Source organism: Trachinotus anak, unplaced genomic scaffold (assembly GCF_046630095.1).
Source record: "Trachinotus anak isolate AG129_WGS33_773 ecotype Australia unplaced genomic scaffold, CSIRO_AGI_Tana_v1 ptg000025l, whole genome shotgun sequence".
Classification (NCBI taxonomy): domain Eukaryota; kingdom Metazoa; phylum Chordata; class Actinopteri; order Carangiformes; family Carangidae; genus Trachinotus; species Trachinotus anak.
Genome location: NW_027273876.1, coordinates 515,182 through 537,420, shown reverse-complemented (window position 1 = coordinate 537,420; position 22,239 = coordinate 515,182). Strand labels below are relative to the sequence as shown.

Here is a 22,239-nt window from a genome sequence, read left to right as displayed (position 1 = left end):
CATCAACTACAACCACAGTAGCTTTAAGTTTTGTATGTGTAGTCACCCTGGCCGGACACAAAGTCTGCGTAGTGTTGGTGATAAAAGGTAAAATGAGGTCAACTGCTGTCCTGTCAGCCAGGGGGAGGGATTATTCTCTCACAATAACATCAGTACAGCAGGTTTCTACAGGCACACCTCTCCTCAGCGGAGCCTGACGCCGACTGAGAGCAACTCGTGTTATTACATTTACCTCTCGATAGCTTTGTCCCAGTTCACAGGTCTCATCATTCAGAGGCTGCATTTGAAGACTGACTGCATCAAAGCCACTAGGCTGGCTATTTCGAAAGCTCCTTCACATGCAGCCTTCTTCTTCGTGACCCAACCTATCCCATGATTCATTGCACGATGATAATGAAAGCCAACAACACTGTCAGAGAGCCTGAGGATCACGCTGTTAAATCTAAGTGTTGTGTTTTAGCTCAGTTCAACAAGTAACAGTACGACTGTTAAAACCACGGACCTTAAAACCTCAAGTTAGTGTGGAAAAGACTTACCTGTTGTCAAGGTTGCTAGGCAACAGGAGCCACACTTTGCAATGTAACAGTAAGGATGGGCAGCGCTGATGATACAAAGCAAAAATCCTCTGTAGACCAGCCTTCGTGGTCTACGCCGACTATGAAGGGCCCCACCTTCGTAGACCAGGTCCTCCAAAGGATGTGACCCCTGAACTGGGACACAGTTTATCATACGACAACAAGACAGAGAGAGAGATAGAGACAGAGACAGAGAGACAGAGAGAGAGTTAGAGACAGAAAGAGAGTGAGACAGAGAGAGAGAGAGAGAGTTAGAGACAGAAAGAGAGAGAGAAAGAGACAGAGAAACAGAGAGAGAGAGAGACAGAGAGCGAGTGCGGCAGAGAAAGAGACAGAGAGAGAGAGAGAGACAAAGAGAGAGAGAGAGAGAGACCCCTGCGCTCCATTAGCCTAGCTAAAGATGCTAAACTAGCATGCTACAAAAAAGTGCTGTACATGATAAAACTCCACACTCTCTGAAACAACCACTATAACAACAAGGAACAGTTTGTGCCTGATTCTAACGTTTGGACCAGGTTTTCAGAACAGACAGGAGCTCTCTGACAGTCTGACCTCTTCCTCTGCAGCCTGACAACGAGCATGAATCTACAGGAAGTGACACGACCAACACAAGAATACTTATGTACATGTTATATTTTTGTTTTTTATTTTTAATAAATTTGCAAAGGTTTCACCTTGTCATGATGGGGTATTGTGTGTAGAATTTTGAGGTAAAAAATGAATTGAATCCATTTTGGAATAAGGCTGTAACATAACAAAATGTGGAAAAAGTGTAGCACTGTGAATACTTTCCAGATGCACTGTATATTTAGCTTTTCCACAATAGACAGTTCAGTGACTAATAGTGGACACTTAACACCTGCCCCAGCAACACAAGCCTTTCATGCCCCACCCTGCTTTAGACTTGATATTACTAAAAATATAACCTGAAACTTAAGAACCTGTAAGTTCTTCAAGGTAATTTCCTCCAACCCTGTGTTAGGACAGAGAGTCGGTGATGTTTCCATCACCGACTCTCTGTGATGTGGCAACAGCACAAAGTTCTGCTGTAGGATAATGAAAGTTTGCCAGCGTTTGGGGATTAAAGCATCATGAGTTGGATCAGAGTTGTGTAAGCTGTTTCATTTTGGTGGACAACAACAACACAACATGAAAAACAGTTGACTGGCAGGAGGTAGGGGGTGACACCAGAGGACACCTGTTTCTCACAGAGCATCCACCAGTCATTTGCATCCGGCCAACAGGTGTGACATTATTGATGCCGCTGTGGTCAGTCTTCATCATCTGCAAGTCACGCTCTGTGTACCAAACATTAACTGTGGTTTCGCTTTGTTTTGTATGAAACCACCTAGATGAAAAGTAGCTTGTGAAGTTTTCCATTTCCCACATCATTTGTCAGTGGCACAATGTATATCTTGGCTGCTAAGGATGACTTCAGTCTTGCAAGAGTTGGTCTCCCAGGTAAGTAGCAGTTATGCATTTTCTGTCTGGCAATGGCTGTTTATGAATAACCAAAGCAGTCTTTTTAGATGACTCTTCTGTTCATACAACTAAGAGCAAATGTAATAAAGCAATGTAATGATTATTCTGTGCTTGCAGGCATGTCATACTGAAGAAAAACAAAGATTTACTCGTGACATCATGGCATCCAAGGTCAATACACTGAAGGTGAAGTATCCTTTTTCATTGCACATTCTGTATGTTATGAAGTGTTATTTCTGAGGCTGAATACAGCATCAGTTATAATAAATGAATAAATCTCCTTTAATCTTTTCCTTCAGTCTTTTCCCATATAATTTACATGTGTTCTGTGTTCATTGTAGTGGCTGCTTCCATTAGTCAAGCCCACTCTGGTTATGCTTATTATTCTAATGCCAGGTAAGCTTTTTGGTCAGCACAATGGGAATATTTGAGGTCCTCCTTTGCCCAAATAATATTGCCAATTACCAATGTATAAAGTATGTATTATATAATGTCTCTGCAATATTGGAAGCTTCTGAGAGATTTAAATTCATGTGCATTAATTTGGAAAGCTAAAATAATACCCAAAATCTATTTCTGAATCCACTTTGTTGGATTTGTTTCATTGAAAATCACATAAGCACATTAGCCAAAGCCTGTTAAGATAACTAGACTTATTATCTTATCATCCTTCCACCCATCAGCTCAGTGCAGTGCCATCATGGTGAACTGCTCTGAGCCAAACCAGCGTGCCCTGCTGGAGGCTCTGACTCCAGTCTTTAACCTGAACGCCATACGACCCGTCACCAACTTGACAACCGTCACCAACGTCAACACTACCTTCACCTTGTACGGGATACTAGGAGTGGTATGTTTAGCTCTCAGTAAATAACCACAGTGAGTATTGTATATTAGACAGTGTACTGATGACACTTTCGGTCTATAGAACAGTCGCAAAATCAGCAACAAGTCATTTCTATAGTGTGAGGAGCTTTATAAGTGTATGATTTTTGATTATTGATGAACAGTTGATGAATCAGTAGAAAAGCTACATGCTCCATCATTCTGTTACTGTCTTCAACCACTTTTTTTTTTGGGTTTAACCTGAATTAAGCCAGTTTTTCATGTCGCTCCACTGAGACTTGTTTGAAGACCCTTGTGGTCCCTAAAGGACATTAGGAAACACTGACAGAGTTTTCATGTCTTCCAGGATGAAAAGTCTCAACTCTTGATCACTTACCTGTGGCTGAATTATGTAAGTACTGCAATGATCCATCCTAATTTCTCAGTCAGTGTTGTGCCATAGTGAAAACTGTGTGATCATGTTTTGGGAATGATGAGAATATTAGTTACTTAGGGTGTAGCTGTGTGCACTGACACCAGTCTTGTTGTTTTAGAGGTGGAAGAACGAGCTTGTCAGTTGGGATCCAATCCAATGCGGCGCCAACAAGATTTCTCTCCCCAAAGAGAAATTTTGGTTGCCAGACATTGTTATCAATGAATTGTGAGTTGCCTAATACCGGACCTTTTATACATATATATGTAACACCATGCATTGTATTTACTGTACGTACAATAATCTTAACACAATCTTAACACAGTACCTCTTTGTTAGCAGATATGGGTGGTGGTATTCTATATTTTTGTTATTGCCAACAAATACATGAAAAGACCAAAACCAACCAGTGTTAATTTGTCTTTCCTCCCCTGTGGTGCTCACGCCCAAGTCCATTCATTCCTACTGAAGATGTAAATCTTGAAAAACTATTTACTAATTTATATTTTCATCATTTTTAAAGGGTACAGCAGTTTCCTAAACAGCTGGGGACTGTAGCTTTTAGCAGCTATTGTTAGCTGCAGAATAATACATGTTTGGTGCTCTATTGTGAAAGCGTAATGAATTCCCTTGAGAAAAATTAATTAACGCATTAATGAGATAGTCCACCTCAAGCTAAAAGCTCTCACTAAGACCAGTGAAGCAGACATGTCCCGCCTGTTTAAGTTTGATCCATTTATATTTTGGTTTGGGTCTGAGACAGTGGGAGATACTTGTGTCTTTAAGTACATAGATGTTGTTATTAGTTTGTCAACTGTGCACAGGCACTTCGGGACTTTGATGACGCTGAAGTCAGCTTCCGAGTCGGCAGTTAAGGGAAAAGTTAAGGGAAACTTAACTTACAGAGCTGAGTGACCAATCCTCTGTTTGCTGCACTTCTTACTGCTATGAAAATTGTGTGAGAAGTTTAACATAAAGCTTAAACATCTGTTTGTCTGAAACCCTCCCCAAAATTTGTGGAAGCTTTATTTTGTAATAATACAGAAAAGGGACATTTCCCTCCCTTTTTTTGCATGTAGAATATAAGAGCTATAACTGGGTAGAGAATGCAAAATGCAAAAGAAGCCAATATGAAGTTACAAGTAAATAAGATGAATATTGAATATTGTTCTATGGTTGCAAACAAGCAGCTTTGTTTTGAATCTTAACATTTGTGCACAAATTCAAACGGTCTCCTACACAACAGAAAAGGTTCAATTCTTAAACAATACTGCTTCTGGAAAATGTGCCCTTCTCTCATTATAGAGACGATTTACTGCTCTGCCTCTTCTTGTCTTTCAGTATGGATAAAAACACAGCCCCACCTGTCCCATATGTGTACCTGCACAGCGATGGTGTGGTGCGTGATGCTCTACCAGTCAAAGTTGTCAGCTCCTGTAACCTCGATATCTACACATTCCCCTTTGACATACAGAATTGCACTCTGACTTTCAACTCATACATCCACTATGGTAAGACATTTCACAGTATGTTTATTCACCTTCTTTAAAGATTGTTTCAGCAGGGAAGGCACAAGAGGAGACCATTTCCCTGTATGTGAGGAGATGGTAAGGGCTCCCGCTGGCTTTAAGCAGTATTGCGTTGTACGGGGCATTCCACTTAGATGTAACTCCCCATTATCAGCCTGTCAGAGGAATTCAAATCCTCTCAAGCCTGGGAGCTGATGATGCACAGCAATTCCTCTGATGTCAGAGTTGTGTCGGCAGGAATCCTGGTAAGGGCTGAGAGGAAGTGGCATCTTAGTGTAGAACGTGGCGGTGATGCAGGCAAGACTGGGCAGTTTTCCCCAACCATACTACAACCAAACCAGCCGGGGCAGGATGAGATACAAGCAGAAGCTGAGGAAGAACGCTGCAGCAAGATGTCAGCATTTGCAAACAAGGCACCTAGACCAGGTGGAAGTGTGCAGATCATCGTAAGATCACCTGGAGAGAGTTGACCCATTGCACATTAAGTTTTTCATCCAATCAATCTATGACGTCCTCCCAAGCCCAGCCCTGCATATTTAGGGCATTGCAACCATTCCTGCTCGCCAACTGTGTCAAAAGAAGGGAACCCTGAAGCATATCCTCAGCTGCTGCTTGAAGGTGAAGGGAGAAACCACCGGTGTCATGACCTGGTCCCAAGGTCAGTGAAGGATAAAATCAGTATAGCAATTCAATACAGCAAGTATCAGCATGCCCCCAAACGATTCATTACCTTCATTAGAGATGGAGAAAAGGCACAACATCTGCCCAGCTCCTCTGGAGGGCTTCTTGCCACTGCTTGAGACTGGCAGCTCCAAGTTGACCTAAGAAGGCAGGTCATGGTCCTTGATGAGCACTTTGCTCTGCCCAGATATCATGTTAATATCAGAGTCTACAAAGCAAGGTGTCCTGCTGGAACTTACTTTCCAGATAGAGGAGGCCAATGGGCCAAATATACTGGGGCAAAGGCCAGAGAGCCAGTTGAAGTTGGGTGCTGTGGCATCACTGGCCACTCACCACAGCAAACTGATGACCCCTGGCTGGGCTGCTGGGTGAGGGTGTCTGATGATTAAAGACCTGAAACACCCTATGACCCCAGGTTGATCCTGCAGACGTGTCCAACTGGCACCAGAAGGTGTATTTTAGAACTGGCAGGCACGAAAGCTTCTCCCAAGTTAACAATGTAAACTCAAAGAGGCAGTAAGTGAGCTTTGTCCTCGATGTCGGCGAGATGAACTGTCCTGTCAGGGTTATTGAAAATTGAACTGAACATAACATATTTTTCTGTTCTTCTCTTCTCAGCATCAGACATAGTGATTTCCCCGAACATAGATGCAGAGAACATCACAGAGAGCTCCAAGAAGGTTATGACCACGATGGGGGAGTGGGAGCTACTGGACATCGCCTCCCTCAAATACAGCAAAGGCAATGACAGTGCTGAAAACGTCGATAAACTCATATTTCATGTATGCTGATTGTACTCTGTTGAGTATTTATTTCAAACTTCAGTTATGCAATTTCTTTATTGATTATTCTTGACCTGCATAATTCCAAGTTAATAAACAATATTTCACAGCATGTTTAAAAACGCCACATTTATTTTAACAGCCATTGTTGCAGCATTATGCAGAAATAAACTGATTTAAAGAAAACTTCCCAGCAAACTGGTACATCTCCAGTTTGTGGGTGTTTGCAGAGATTTCAGGCAATTTAAAGTTCAAGTTTTGCTGAACCTCTATGTATGTATGTATGTATATGTGTGTGTGTGTGTGTGTGTGTGTGTGTGTGTGTGTGTGTGTGTGTGTATGTATGTGTGTAATATGCTCATTGCCCATGACTTTTTTTTTAAATACAGTAAAATTTTTACTGAGGTGAGATTTAATCAGGTTTACAAGATTTAGAAAATTATTGCTGTTTTTAAATGAACGATGTGTATTGAGTCTGGTCTGTTCTGCCTGCAAACCTGACATTTGTTCTGCTCAGTTTTACTCCAGAATAATGATTACATTGAATTGAATGAACTTGTGCTTTGTCTTAAGCAAATTAGAATTATTTTATTATTGTCATAGCTGAATTTAAAAGAAATCAGTTTATAAATGTGAACAGAAAAGGTACCTGACAAAGTGTTTGTTTGGTGTTTTGGGGTTTTTTTCATATTGCTCTTGCAGATCAGAGTGAGGCGTCGTGCCACCCTGTACGTGGTGAACCTGCTGATCCCCAGCTGCTTCCTCATCACAGTAGACATGTTCAGCTTCCTGCTGCCTCCCCAGAGCGTGGACCGATCCTCCTTCAAGATGACCCTCATCCTGGGCTACACCGTCTTCCTGCTCATCATGAACGACCTGCTGCCTATCACTGGAAACACCATACCTCTGATAAGTCAGTCTTATTCAGATTGAGCACATATTCAGGAATGTTTTATTGAAACCTGTGATTGTTTCCGTTGTTCCGCAAGCTATGCTCTTACCCATAAACAGATATTGTGGGCAGACTGTTTTGATTCCTGTGTAATTTACATGTGCTTTTCCAGAAGGTGTAAAAAGAGGTTTACATTTCTGACCAACATGGACAGCTGCTGAATATACAGTGATTAATGAGTCACATTTTCAGAGTGTAAACCCTCAGTGGTTTTGGTCTTTGGTTTTAGACTCACTCTGTCTTGTTTGCCTGTGTCAGACGTGTTCTTCTCTCTCTGCCTGGCTTTAATGGTGGCCAGTCTACTTGAGACTATCCTCATCACCAACCTGCTGTGCAGCTCTGGTGACTTCTCCCCTGTTCCGCGATGGATTCAAGTGGTTATTCTACAAATTCTGGGCCGTCTTGTTTGCCTGCCCCGTAAGACTAAAGGTTCAAGTATTCAGTTTATTGGTACTTTTACGATGGTTAATACAGTACAAGATTCTAGAAAATAGGATGAACATGATTGTTGTACTAAAGGTTCAATCAACCTTTTTGTCCTTAAAAAACAGACTTGGAGCAACGTGCTGTGGTGGCAAAGCGTAAACCTGATGAGGGGCCTCCAGAGGAGAGGGGCCCAGTGGTGGAGGACAAGGCCCTGCAGGAGCTGAGGAGCCTGGGCAGGGACCTCCAGGCCCTCCGCCTCCAGGTGGAGCAGCAGGATGGGGGAAGCCAAAACTCAGAGGAGTGGATCCAGGTGGGTCTGATCATAGACCGGCTGCTGTTCGGCCTCTACATCCTCTTCATATCAGTCAGCTTCATTACCATCATCATTATCTGGGTGAACTCATACAGCCAGTAGACAACTGCCATCTGCTTTGAAGCACATTTATGTCGCTAGTCACACAAATGTTTCAGTCAATCTTTGATCAATACATTGAAATTTTGTAATGTTTTAGATGATTTTCCTGGAGCAAATACATTTATGCAATACATATTGTATATTCTAGAGTTAATGTGTGACTGTTATAATAACAAATGCTCACATTATCACTATTGGACATTAAATTAGCTCCACTACAATAACGAGATTTAGTTTTAGCCTTTTGTGTTTTATTGTGCAATTTCAAAATGGAGGAAACCACTGTATGCAAAATAAAATTACTTGGAAACATTTCTTTCAGTTTTTCACGGACATTTATTTCAAACATAATAATCATGTCATCATCCAATTATTTTTTCTATTTACTTATTAATTTTAATGAAATATTGTTGGTCGGTGTTGAATTCTTACATTAACTCTGTTCACACTGTGCAGACAAATATCCTAAACTAAGCTAAGCTAAGATAATTAGAAAAATTATAAACTGCTGCTTTCATTTGATCATATCATAGAACAAAACTCTTAACAAAAGGAAGTAAGGAAATCAGCAGAAATAAAAGAAATCCTGTTATTGCATTGGTAAAGAAGCATAAAGTATAATCAAGCAATTAAAGTAAAAAAAAAGTAATTTGAAAGCTATGTACACACTTCTGATGATGTGTATTTAGTGATTTACCAAATGTAACCATAATATTTGAATTTTGAGACTTATGTTATCTTAATAATTCATATTTCACAAGCGAAATTTATCTCTAAAATTATAAAATATTGTAAGTAACTAAAATTCACTATTTAAAAAATACACTACATGGCCAAAAGTATGTGGACATCCAATCACAAGATTTTGCACCTGGCTGCAGGAATTAGTGAAGTCATGCACTGATGTTGGGCGACATGGCCTCGCCCACAGTCAGTGTTCTGCAGATGTGGTTGAGGTCAGGGCTCTGTGCCACAGAGATGGAAGCACACTGTTGTCTAAAACATCCCTATTGCAAGGTGTCCCTCAGTTAGAGCCACAGCCAAACATACATCAACATTCTCCTGGCATAATGATGTGTCTGGTTACCAAATTTCATTAAATATATGTACATACTTGCAGTAAACATACTGCATTTAACTATCTGAATATACTGAATGTAGGATGTAAGGATGTAAGTAGGGTGGAAAAATCACTGACCTCACTTTTAAGGATTTGTTTTAGTTTTTGTTCACAATTTTTATATTTGTATTACAAAAACAGCACTAACAAAAATCACTTTAAAACCTTAAACACTTACACTTTCTTGTTTAGTTCCTCAATTTACTCTGAGTTCCTATCTGAGTTCTCAGAGTTTTTATCTGAGTTAGTTCTCAGCACAGATAAAGTTATCATGGTGGGTGATTTTAACATTCATGTAGATGTTGTAAGTGACAGCCTGAGTATTGCATTTAATTCATTATTAGACTCAATTGGCTTCTCTCAGCATGTTAATGAACCCACTCACTCTTTTAACCATACCCTTGATCTGGTTCTGACTTATGGGACTGACATTGAATATCTAACAGTATTTCCCAGAAACCCTCTTTTATCTGACCATTCTCTGTTAACATTTGAGTTTTCAGTCATGGACTACACAGCATCTGGGGAAAAAATCTATTACAGCAGGTGTCTGTCTGACAATACCATTAGCAAATTTAAAGAAAGAATCCCATCAGTACTTAGCCCACTGCCATGTATCAATGCAGTAGGGAACAGCTCTCTTAACTTCACAGCCACACAGGTTGATGATCTTGTTGACAGGACTGTAGCCTCACTGCGTGCAACTCTAGATACTGTGGCCCCTCTGAGGAAGAAGGTAGTGAGTCAGAGAAGACTAGCTCCATGGTACAACTCAGAAACACGAGCTTTAAAGCAAAGTTCAAGGAAGCTAGAAAGAAGGTGGCGTTCTACTAACCTGGAAGAATCTCTAAAGGCTTGGAAAGACAGCCTATTGGCGTATAAAAAAAGCCTCCGTAAAGCCAGAACATCCTATTATTCATCATTGATAGAAGAAAACAAGAACAATCCCAGGTTTCTGTTCAGCACTGTAGCCAGGCTGACAGACAGCCACAGCTCTGTTGATCCATCTATACCTTTAGCCCTCAGCTGTAATGACTTTATGAGCTTCTTTACAGATAAAATTGTCTCTGTTAGAGAAAATAAAATCACCATCTCCTCCCCACAGCTGGCTCAGATGTACTGTCCAGTTCAGCAGCCTCAGAGTCCACTGTAACTGGTTTATATTTTGACCGTTTTTCTCCTGTACATCTCTCTGAGCTCGCTTCAACAGTTTCGTCATCTAAACCATCGACTTGTCTTCTAGACCCCGTTCCAACAAGGTTGTTCAAAGAAGTTTTTCCTTTAATCGACACCTCTATATTAAGTCTGATTAACTTATCTTTATCAACTGGTTATGTACCGCAGGCTTTTAAAGTTGCAGTAATTAAACCTCTACTTAAAAAGCCTACTCTTGATCCTGATGTTTTAGCCAATTATAGACCTATATCCAACCTCCCCTTTATTTCCAAAATCCTTGAGAAGGTTGTTGCAAACCAGTTATGTGATTATTTGCACAGAAATGGTTTGTTTGAAGATTTTCAGTCAGGTTTTAGAGTCCATCACAGCACAGAAACAGCTCTGGTTAAGGTTACCAATGATCTCCTCATAGCTTCAGACAATGGACTTGTCTCTATACTTGTCCTGCTAGATCTTAGTGCCGCATTTGACACCATCGATCATAAGATTTTATTACAGAGACTAGAGTATATGGTCGGCATCAAAGGAACTGCACTAAGCTGGTTTAAGTCATATTTGTCAGACAGACTTCAGTTTGTTCATGTTAATAATGACTCCTCTATCATCACTAAAGTCAGTCATGGAGTTCCACAAGGTTCTGTGCTAGGACCAATACTTTTCAGTCTATATATGCTTCCTCTAGGAAACATTATTAGGAGGCACCAGATGAATTTCCATTGTTACGCAGATGACATCCAGCTGTACTTATCCATGAAGCCAGGTGAGACTAACCAGGTAGCCAAGCTTCAGGTGTGTTTTAAGGACATAAAAACCTGGATGACCAGTAATTTCTTACTCTTAAATTCAGACAAAACTGAAGTTATTGTAATTGGCTCAAAACACCTCAGAGATACACTATGTGATAATATACTGACTCTGGATGACATCACCTTGGCCTCCAGTGCTACAGTCAGAAACCTTGGTGTCATTTTTGACCAGGACTTGTCCTTTACTTCACATATAAAGCAAGTCTCTAGGACAGCCTTCTTCCACCTGCGCAACATTGCAAAAATCAGACCCATTCTATGTCTAAAGGAAGCTGAAAAACTAGTTCATGCATTTGTTACCTCAAGACTGGACTACTGTAACTCTTTATTGTCAGGATGTCCCAAAAATTCAGTAAAAAGCCTCCAATTGATCCAGAATGTGGCAGCACGAGTACTGACAGGAACTAGGAAACGAGATCACATCTCTCCTGTGTTGCTTCTCTGCATTGGCTCCCTGTAAAATCCAGGATAGAATTTAAAATCCTCCTCCTCACCTACAAAGCCATTAATGGTCAGGCACCATCGTACCTTGGAGAACTTATAGTTCCCTATTTTCCCAATAGGACACTTCGCTCTCTAAATGCAGGTCAACTTGTGGTTCCCAGAGTTTGTAAGAGTAGAATGGGGGGCAGAGCCTTCAGCTATCAGGCTCCTCTCCTGTGGAACCAGCTCCCAGTGTGGGTTCGGGAGGCAGACCCCCTCTCTACCTTTAAGATCAGGCTTAAAACTGTCTTGTTTAGTAAAGCTTATAGTTAGGGCTGGCTCGGGTATGTCCTGACCCATCCCTTAGCTATGCTGCTATAGAGCTAGACTGCTGGGGGATTCCCATGATGCACTGGGCGCTCTCTCTCTCTATTTCTGTCTCTCTCCCTCTCTCTCTCTCGATGACTTCATGCCATTAACTTTGTATTTTTCTCTCCCGTAGTTTGTGCTTCTCCTCTCTCTCCCTCTCTCTGTCCTCATTCTGCAGGTCTCTCTGCCTCGGGAGCAGCAGGACCCAGATCCACCACTACTCATCTTTACTATTAACCACTGTTACCTGTCATCATTATTGATAACACCATTACCTACACAGCTGTTCCTGGTCTCTCTCTCTCTCTCTTCTCTCCTCTCTCCTCCCCCCACCCCCTCTTTTTATCTCCTCCTAAACCCAACCAGTCGAGGCAGACGGCCGCCCACCCTGAGCCCGGTTCTGTTGGAGGTTTCTTCCTGTTAAAAGGGAGTTTTTCCTCCCCCCTGTCGCCAAGCACTTGCTCTTTGTGGGAACTGTTGGGTTTTTTCTCTGTAACAATGTAAGGTCTTGACCTGACCCTGTAAAGAGCCTTGAGATAATGTATATTATGATTTGGCGCTATACAAATAAAATTGAATTGAATTGAATTGAATACTCTCTAACAGATTCCTGCTGCTGGCACTTTGTGGTATTCAGGTCTTTTCAGGCATGTCGCACTTTAAAATACATCTACATTTAGATGTAGGTCTTAAAAAGCACCTACACCAACAGAGAAACATGTATTTGTGATATATCTATTAACTGTAGTTGCTACTTAAATCTGTGAAGACAACTCTACCGGACAACTCTCCCCACTCACACTAACAACCACTTATGACCCAGTGTTGATGTTTTTAGCGCTGCCAGCTGAAAGTCAAGCCTTCTGAGCTTCTATTCATCTTCATCTCTGTGCTCTTTCATAGCTCATATTGCACAGTCACACATATTTAGAGATTCTGCTTATTATTGATTTTCATAAATTAACTATCTCACATTTATAATTCAGGTCACTTTTAGTATGTCAACTGTCTAGTATCCCAATGTAAGTGAAGTCAAAAGCTTTTCAATTTATTGAGCCATTATGGTTTAGAAAACTGAAGCCAATGTGTGCAGCCAAGTAAAAAGAGAAATACATTTAACAATTAAATTTATTGAACAAAAAATGCTGTACATGATAAAACTCCACACTCTCTGAAACAACCACTATAACAACAAGGAACAGTTTGTGCCTGATTCTAACACTTGGACCAGGTTTTCAGAACAGACAGGAGCTCTCTGACAGTCTGACCTCTTCCTCTGCAGCCTGAGGACGAGCATGAATCTACAGGAAGTGACACGACCAACACAAGAATATGATTAACAAAATAAAAGCTCCATAAAAGAAACGTACACAAAAAGAAAAAAATACAAGGGAAATAATGATAAAACTCCACAGAAACAGATTTTTGGTCTATTACATGAATATATGGGTTAAATCTGTAATTTGCCTAAAATATACTGGTGGGTCAATGTACATTTCCCTTTATTCATTTGATATCCCGAGATCTGATGAAGCTGAAACTGCTGAATTGTGAGCTAGCACACTCAAAAAGTATATATAGTGATGAAGGTGTGGCAAAAGATAAAGTGTCACAACAGAACTTCACTGTAAGAACCTTAAATTATTGGAAAGGAACAAAAATAAAGAGATATTACATATACACAGAGCAGAGATAACTACATACTGCCTTTGATTTCAGGAGGAGCTTTAAGAGTCTATAACCATGTGAATGCTCGCTAACTCCCTCAAGAACACGAGGAAACTAACATACGAGGTCAGATTAGCAGCTTAGCCACCATAACTCTCCACTGTCATATTTAGATAAGTCTGCACATCAGTGTCGTGCCGTCAGGACGAGCAGTGTTTGCCCAGTTAAAGCTAAACATAGACATCAGTTAAAACAATACTGAAGTAAAGTGACATCTCTCCTTACATCTGATCTCAGAACAGCTTTCTGTCCCATAAAGGATCTGATGCCTGCTTCATTCATCATGTATTTACTGCCCTCTGCTGGTGGCAGCAGGTATTGTCTCTGAAGATACTTTGACCTCCAGCTGTTGAAGCTAAGGTTTCTGTCAGGTTCGTGGGTGTGACCGTGTCCTGGTGACGGAGACTGGAGCTACAGGTGGAGGTTTGATCACTGAGGATCATCCTGGATCTTTGACTGGTGATCAGCTACAGACACAGTGAGCGATGTAAACTGTCTGTGACTCAGCTTCTGCTCTACTGAGATCAGTTATGATGTGACAGCATCATGTGCAGACGTGTGGAAACTAAACCTGCACAGTAAACGTGAAGAGGCAGCAGCAAGAACACGAGCCAATGACACTGATTTATCATCTGAGAGAGAGAGAGGGAGGGAGAGAGAGAGACAGAGACAGAGACAGAGAGATAAAGGGAGGGAGGGAGAGAGAGAAATCAAAGCTCCAAGACTGAAGTTCCTGCGTCTCTGAGCTTCAGCTATGGTCCAGACCATGAACCAGGAAGATGAACAACACTGAGGCAGGAAAATACTGGATTCTACATTGTCACTGTGTGTTTGTCAGTTAATGGTAAATATGTTGACCATAGAGGTGATTTTAGACATTTTTCCTCTTTACTGCACATTTGATCAGTTTAGTGTCAGCACATCTTCAAATGTCTTTGAAAACTCCAGATATCCAGTTTACTGTGACAGAAAACCGTTCTCACATTTGAAAAGTTCAACCACAGAATGTTTGGAGTTTTTGCTAAAGAATAAAAGTGACTCTTCTGGCGTATATGTTCATTAAACCAGTTTAATTAAACATATACACCAGTTTTTTTTTTGTTGTTTTAGTTGAAATGTCAAACATCGACAGCAGTTTCTGGAGACAGTTTCTAGGACTCACCTGCTGCATCCTCTCAGTGAGTCTTTCTCCAGTAAAACCTGATGGCAACCAGCAGGACAACCACTCCCCCTCCCAGAAGAGAGCCTCCCAGTGCCAGACTGACAGGCTGTGGCTCAGGCAGTTCTGCAGAGGCAGAAACTTTGGTGATGTGATGAAAGACAGAGACAAAAGTGAGGCAGCAACGCTGCATCAGATTTAATGATAAATGATCAATGCTGTTTGGTAAATTGTGAATCTGCTGTGAATATATTTGCTCACAATACAAAGACAACACAGAAGATTAAAGAAGCAGTTCATCGGTTCAGTCCAATCACACATACACAGCGGTTGATATTTGAACAACAGGAAGTACTTTCACTGTGATACTGTAACTGCAGGAAGTACTTTCACTGTGATACTGTAACTACGGGAAGTACTTTTGCAGTTTTGACTACTTGGCCTACCCAGCTGTAGCAGCTGAGGCCTCTGCAGCCCACTGTGCTCCACCAAGCAGCTGATGTTGTGCACTGTGCTGAGTGTGTGCTCCAGGTAGGAGTGGATCTGGTAGCGCCAGGCCCCACCAGGCATCTCTGTAATCACCACCCCTGGGGGGTCCGGTACGGCCACGCCGTCCCTCAGCCAGGACAATCTGATGTGCCGGGGGTAGAAGTTGTAGGCACTGCAGACCAAAACCACTGAGTCTCTACTGCTGCCAGACCTCACCGTCTTCAGCCTGCTCAGCGGCGGCACTTCAGGAGGAAAATACTGTTACCATGACAACTGACACATGATGGAACAACTTGTCAACAGGTAATACTGAAGTAAAGCAGTTGAATTAAGTGAATTAAGGGTCTGAGGACTTCTGTCAAGTGTAAATAAATGTCTGATGTGAAAAGTGCTTGCAGATAAAATTTGAGAGAAATGGCAGAAATGTATCACTGACGGAATAAATCACACACTTACTTTTAATACGTGACCAGATTTATACGGAACTTTATTTAGCTGATTACCTGATTTAGCTGTAATGTCTTTGTACATCTGTGAACCTTGGAACTTGCAGTAGTAGTCCAGGTCATGTCTCCTGACCTGGAGGTAGTGAGGATCTTTATTAACCTCGTCTGCAAACACTTTTCCATACTGTGTGAATCCAGCCACCTTCTCTGTAGAACTGTTGTACAGTGCCTGCAGTTGACCGTTGTACTGATACTGAATTTGATATTGCACGTCACACTGAGAGCCCTTCTCTATGAACTGACACGTCTTCAGGATGTGGAAGTATTTTCCTTCTGCAGTCTCCTCTGTGGTAAATGACAAGAAATGCAGAGCAGCAAACATCAATAGATCTCAAAACCTGAGAGAACCTGGCTTCAAATGTTCAATATTTCTCTGTATTATTAAAGATTCATGACAGAATACGCATCAATAAGAGATCTAAAGTTTAGGAAACGATCCTCAGGTTTTATTACAAGAGTTCAACACACATAAGTTCTGCACAAAAACCTGCTTCATCAAGACTGTGAGGGTGTAGTGTGATCAGAAGTGTTTCCCACATCAAACAGCCCACCATTCAAATGTCACTAAATCACAATGAGTGCACGTCACCTTTTTCAAACCAACCCCCCCCCCACAGAGAAAAACACAGCGCAGAGATCTGTGATGTGCAGTAACTGTTCCACTAGCAGCAGAAAAAGTTCACATAGGATCCAATCACTCGTAGTAAGAAGCCGATTGAGGAAACAGTTTGTCAAGGACCTCAAAGAGAGGCTGTAAATTCCTGCATGTTTGTGTACTTGAACTAAACTCAGTGATCCCATTGGTCCTTAAAAACGAACCTGTACTTAATGTTTCAGAACATCACTGTGCCGTGATTGATCTATGATAGTCATGTGAGATAAATCGGCACCTTTAAATCACATGATTGATTACCTGTTTGTTGCAGAAGTAAACAGAGCAGGAACAGGGCACGCAGACGCTGTTGGTCCATGTTCAGTCTGGAAAACAGGAACTGAGACTTCAACCAATCAGGGCACAGCTTGGAGAAGAATCATCATCTGTCAGTAGGGGGCACTGTACTACACATTTGGTAACTTGTTCACATTCACAGCTTATTACAGCCACTGAACACAGAGCTGTCAGAGCAAAGCACAGCTTTCTTTTTAACCTTACTTTTTTCCTCCATGTCCCCTCCAGGCCTCCGTACTCAAGCAATAATCAACAGTCAAAGTTTTATTGTTTTTTGCCATATCAACATAAATAATTGGGATTTGTTGTAGTGAGCTCATTTTAAACACAGACAGAAAAAGACAGAAATAGAACCACTCACTCATAAAATCACATCAAACATTGCACAAGTATAAACAGATAAAAACAGGTCAAATCCAGCCCATGAAATAATCTTAACAGCATGAACTGACTGAATTTGTCTGCAGTAATAATTACAGAGAGACAGATGGCAGTTCACAGACGCCTCCCATCCAATCTGACAAACATCTGTCTGCCAGAATAAGACAAACTTCTCAAATCCAGGTGTTCAGAGCTTGTAGAGACCCAGGAAGACTGAAGCTGTAACTGCTGCCAAAGGGGGTTCGACAAAGTCCTGAATTAAGGGTCTGAGGACTTCTGAAAGTTCAGTTTTTGATTTTGAATAAATGATGGGTTAATGAGTGTAGATTTAAACTTAAACCTAAAGCACAGTTCAGTGAAGGGATCTGAATACTTTATTCTGGGAGACATGGAGTCTGCAAGACCTCTGATGGTCCCTGTGGTGGCTGAGGTGGATCAGCCCTGGTCCAGCACGTCCCCCAGCGCTCTGCTCCGCTTCATGGTCTGTCCCTCCTCAGACCCCTGCAGGTCCTCACGGTCAGCTGTTCACTGCCGTCCGAAGATCCCAGACCCTGACATGAGCCGGTGTTACGAGATAGTCGGCCTCATTCACTCCACATGTGAGTGGCCTCAGGGTTGTGGCTCGTTGGTAGATACACACTATATATACATAATCACACACACACATACCCTCATTGACATAAATGGGGTGGACGATATAATAGAAAATATGAGAAAAATATTTGTACACATTTCTGCTGAAAGTTCTTCCTTGCCCTTGTTCTTATTGTACAACACAAATAAAACAGCAGACAGAATATTTTCTGTTCAGATGGACGGCCTTTTTCATTTCTGTGGTGTGGAGATTTTACCCAGCAGCCCTGTGGTACGCAGCCCGCCAGCACTTAGACAGCTGACGTCGCAGGGCGTCCCCGGTGGAAACGATGAAGATGATGACTCCTAAAGCGAGACAGACGAGTCCCACAGACAGACACACGGAGGCTGCTCCAGCACCCCTGGAGCTCACTGGCAGCGCTGCAGAGAGAAGACTTCAGAAATCAGACCACTGACAACTGTGACTTGACCTCCACAGAAACCTGCAGCTTCCCAGAACCTTTGACCACCTGAGACACTTCAGTGCTGCTTCTTCTTCTTGTGTTTCCAGTGTTTTACAAACCAGAGTGATACGTCCATCGCTGAAATTCATGTGCTGTCTCATAGTGTGATGTTTTATCAACTAAGTTGTCAGCAGATCTATGTAAGTCAATGTAATGTCCTCTGAAGTGATGGAAACATGACTGTGTGTGTGTGTGTGTGTGTGTGCAAACACACAGAAAACATCTCATTGTATTCTAATATACACGTGTTATAAAACATCCGTGCAAGTACATCCCAGTCGGGTCTGTCACTGTTTAGTGTCCCCTGGAAACACTTCTGGTGTGTTGTGAGTATTTACAGCTCATGAAGATGTTTGGGTTGAGCTCTCAGGGCCACCGTAGTTTGGCGTCTTCTAGGTTTATTTCAGATTTGCAGATTTAAGTTATGCTATGCTGCCCAATTATAGGCCACCACTGTAACGTTTCTGACTGTGCTGCTGGATTTGGCCACAACATGACTTGGAGGAGTAAAGGTGAGTTGATAAATGAATTGTGTCTCCTGACAATAACACAAAGCCTAATGGACACACAGCAGTATTTGGTTGCACGTCCCTTCACCTCAGTCAGCTGCTTTTGGAGGCCACCAACAAGAGAAAGCTGCCTTTTCTTGGTTGAACTTGTCTTTTCAGGACAGATCACACGTTTGGTTCCGGTCAGGAATTCAGGAAGTACAAAGGTTTCACTTCAGTGTTGTGTTTAAAGTCCGCGTGGAACACACAGCTGCATCTGAGATTGAACTTTCGGCTGATGCTTTGTTGTGTTGCTCTCTGTGGGCTGAAGGCCTCACCTTTACTCCTCCAGATCATGTTGTTGAGGCAGCACAGTCAGACACAATATCATGGGTGGTCCCTGCACACAGCTAACTGGGCAGCAGCAGTATGACTTAAATCTATGTTTTATTGTCAGAAGACACACAATGAATTCATCAAAGAAGCCACATTTCTGAATGTTCTTTGTGGAAAAGGTGTGTTCCCCAGTTATTCTGCTGCAGCTCCATGAATGAATCCCCGCAGTCTCTCACCCCATGTTGTGTTGACAGGGAGACTCAGGGCTTGATGCTGCACGCTGCAGCGCAGCACATCACCTGGCTCTGGGCGGAAGGAGAGGCTGGCCAGCTGACTGAAGGTCCCATCCATGTCAGGGTAGAGGCCGCTGAGAGCCGCACCTTCCGTCACCTGAACACCGTTCCTGGTCCATGTGACGTTGATGGAAGGGGGGTAAAAGTGACGGATGTAACAGTAAAGGGTGTTCTCCTTCCCCTGCTCCGCCTCCTCCATGGGATAGACCAGCACTGTTGGGGCTTTTAGAGAGAGAGAGGACATGGTTTGTTAGGATGTTATTCATTCAGTGTAAATAAGAATTCATCACGACAAAGTAAAATCAGGGCGTCTATTTTATAATCGTCTCAGTGGATATTAATGATTTAAATTGTGCTGTTCCTGCTTATTGATTTTATTCACCATTGTCTTCTGTCTTTTTGTCCAATCTTATTTCACTTTTTTATTTTTAACTAATTATTTAATTTTGTTGGTTATTAGTATTTTTCACTATTTTTATTTCTTGTGTGCTTTGGTGTCGTATTGTTGTACTGTCTACATTTGAACTGTTGTGTTATCAGCTTGTCTTGTCAGTAAAGCTCTTTGAACTGCGTTAACCTGCACCAAATGTTTTATATAAATTAAGTTTTAATTGGCTGATTGAGTTTGTTACCTTTTTCTTTAGTGGGACTCTTGTCGATCTGCACAGCTTTAGCCAGATAGTATTCAGAGAGTCTCTCCTTGCTAACTAGAGCCACGATGTAAAACCCAGGTGACATGTGTTCTTTCAGCTCGTCCAGCAGGGGCGCCGTCCAAACTGCCTGGCCAGTCCTGAAGTCAGCGTACACCACCTGGTGTCCGTCCCAGTGCAGCTGCACCTGACAGTCTCCAGACTGGAAGCAGCCGTAAAACATCGTCACCTGATGAAGGCCTGGAAAACACAATTAGCAGGTGTTAGCTTTTAGAAGCCTTCATATGTGGCTGGAGATCTCTACTGTTGTATCAGCCTTCACTGTGGCCACCTGTGTGTGTGTGTGTGTGAATCTTCAAACCCTTTCCCTCTTCACTTCTGCACATTCACCATAAAACTACTGTTGTGTGAGGGTGTGTTGGAGTCAGTCCCTGGACTGTTGGGTGTTGTGTGTCTGTGACAACATGTTATGTGACATTATGATTGTGAGGCTGGGAAACGGAACCTCCGTCACTTTGTTGGTTGTAGCAGCGAAGGCAAGATGGTGGCTCACACCTCAATGTGTCAGATGAAGTGCGTCTAGCTTTTAGTTTCACTTTCACCGTGAGCTTCCTTTTAAATGATTGACCCTAACGTTTAGACAGTGGAGGCTTTAAAGCAGCGTGTGTAACCAGTCTGATCTTATCTTGGGTTAAGAGAGGAAAGCTCCTCTGAACACACTCTAAGTAAAGTCAGAGTTGAGTTTCTTGTTCTTCTGTTTCTAGGTTAACACACTGAAAACAGTGACTCCTGACACTTTCAACAGAAGTGGAGCCAGAGAAGTAGCCAGATGAGCCTCTACCTGTGTGGGCTGTGTGGACGACATGAGCCGACACCAGTAACACCAGTAAGGAATCCATGTGGTCCAGTTTGTTCCTGTGTGTACACAAACAATAAAATCAACTCTCAAAATGAACTACACCCACAGTGGCTCATGAGTGTCAAGTGGCCAACAATTACATATGTAACACTGGTCTTAACTTTCAAAATAAAAGTAAAAACAGACTTTTGAAAAAGGATATACTGAAATTAAAAAATGTCTATTATAAAATTAAAACACACTCCAATAAAACTTATTATGACTACAAGAAAAATTAACATCTCATAATAAGGTCAGTTTTAATAAATTAAATTATTGTTTCCTTTATATATTTTTGCACAATTAATCATATTATTATTTATTACAGAATGTATTTTTTAGTCATTATTATATCTATCTATCTATCTATATATATATATATATATATATATATATTGATATATTTATATACAGATAGATAGATCAAAGTATTAACATGATGTTATCATGTTAAATCTTGTTTCCTGTCTCAATTGCACATTTTGATACAACTGCATAAAATTATTACTTCTAAAGTTATTAGTACAATTTCCCATCAACTAACCCTAACCCTAACCCTAACCCTAAGCCACAAGATCATATATAACAATGAGTGTTAATTACTTTGCAGTATTTGTCAAAATCAAAATGTTTTGTTCTATTCCAGCTGTTTTATATTGACTGTTTCCACTGATGTGTGTCTACAAGAGGAGTTAGAGTTGATAACAAATACATTAAAACCTGCTTTATACTATTCATAAATAGACACATTACATTATTATGATGTGGTAACGGTGATTATGAATTGTTATAAATGTTAAACAGGAGCTTTAGAATAAGCTCTTGTAAACTGTTAGAACAGAGAGAAAAAGAGAGAGAGAGAGAGAGAGAGAGAGAGAGAGAGAGAAAGAGAAGAGAGAGAGAGAAAAGAGGAGAGAGGGAAAGAGAAAGGAGGAGAGAGAGAGAGAGAAAAGAGGAGAGAGAGAGAGAAAGAGAAAGGAGATGAGAGAGAGAAAAGAGGAGAGCGGGAAAGAGAAAGGAGGAGAGAGAGAGAGCGAGAGAGAGAGAGAAAGAGAGAGAGAAAAGGGGAAGAGAGAGAGAAAAGAGAAGAGAGAGAGAGAAAGAGAAAAGAGAAGAGAGAGAGAAAGAGAAAGGAGATGAGAGAGAGAAAAGAGGAGAGAGGGAAAGAGAAAGGAGGAGAGAGAGAGAGCGAGAGAGAGAGAGAAAGAGAGAGAGAAAAGGGGAAGAGAGAGAGAAAAGAGAAGAGAGAGAGAAAGAGAAAGGAGAAGAGAGAG

At 41.6% G+C, this 22,239-nt stretch overlaps 2 protein-coding genes across 4 annotated transcripts; one reads left to right on the top strand and one right to left on the bottom strand.

Moving 5' to 3' along the window:
- Nucleotides 1–922: 922 nt before the first annotated feature.
- Nucleotides 923–21,053, bottom strand: LOC139608416 (uncharacterized). 3 transcript variants are annotated; one of them, XM_071462135.1, is made up of 9 exons: nucleotides 20,909–21,053; nucleotides 20,050–20,307; nucleotides 19,361–19,639; nucleotides 18,055–18,217; nucleotides 16,787–16,851; nucleotides 15,871–16,158; nucleotides 15,325–15,609; nucleotides 14,882–15,004; nucleotides 923–1,160 (listed from the first exon to the last, which is right to left on the bottom strand). In XM_071462135.1, the coding sequence occupies exons 1-8, from the start codon at nucleotides 20,964–20,966 to the stop codon at nucleotides 14,895–14,897; spliced, it is 1,506 nt and encodes a 501-aa protein (XP_071318236.1). In that variant the 5' UTR covers nucleotides 20,967–21,053; the 3' UTR covers nucleotides 923–1,160; nucleotides 14,882–14,894. The 3 variants fall into 3 exon arrangements, with proteins under 3 accessions (XP_071318236.1, XP_071318235.1, XP_071318234.1); XM_071462134.1 differs by lacking the exon at nucleotides 923–1,160 and adding an exon at nucleotides 13,102–14,351; XM_071462133.1 differs by lacking the exon at nucleotides 923–1,160 and adding an exon at nucleotides 13,102–13,292.
- On the top strand, nucleotides 1,303–8,413 carry LOC139608417 (5-hydroxytryptamine receptor 3C-like). The gene is made up of 12 exons (XM_071462136.1): nucleotides 1,303–1,565; nucleotides 1,610–2,036; nucleotides 2,175–2,243; nucleotides 2,399–2,453; nucleotides 2,741–2,904; nucleotides 3,247–3,291; nucleotides 3,434–3,540; nucleotides 4,654–4,823; nucleotides 6,141–6,304; nucleotides 7,007–7,217; nucleotides 7,515–7,685; nucleotides 7,808–8,413. Exons 2-12 carry the CDS (start codon nucleotides 2,004–2,006, stop codon nucleotides 8,095–8,097), a joined length of 1,479 nt encoding a protein of 492 aa, XP_071318237.1. The 5' UTR covers nucleotides 1,303–1,565; nucleotides 1,610–2,003; the 3' UTR covers nucleotides 8,098–8,413.
- Nucleotides 21,054–22,239: the final 1,186 nt, after the last annotated feature.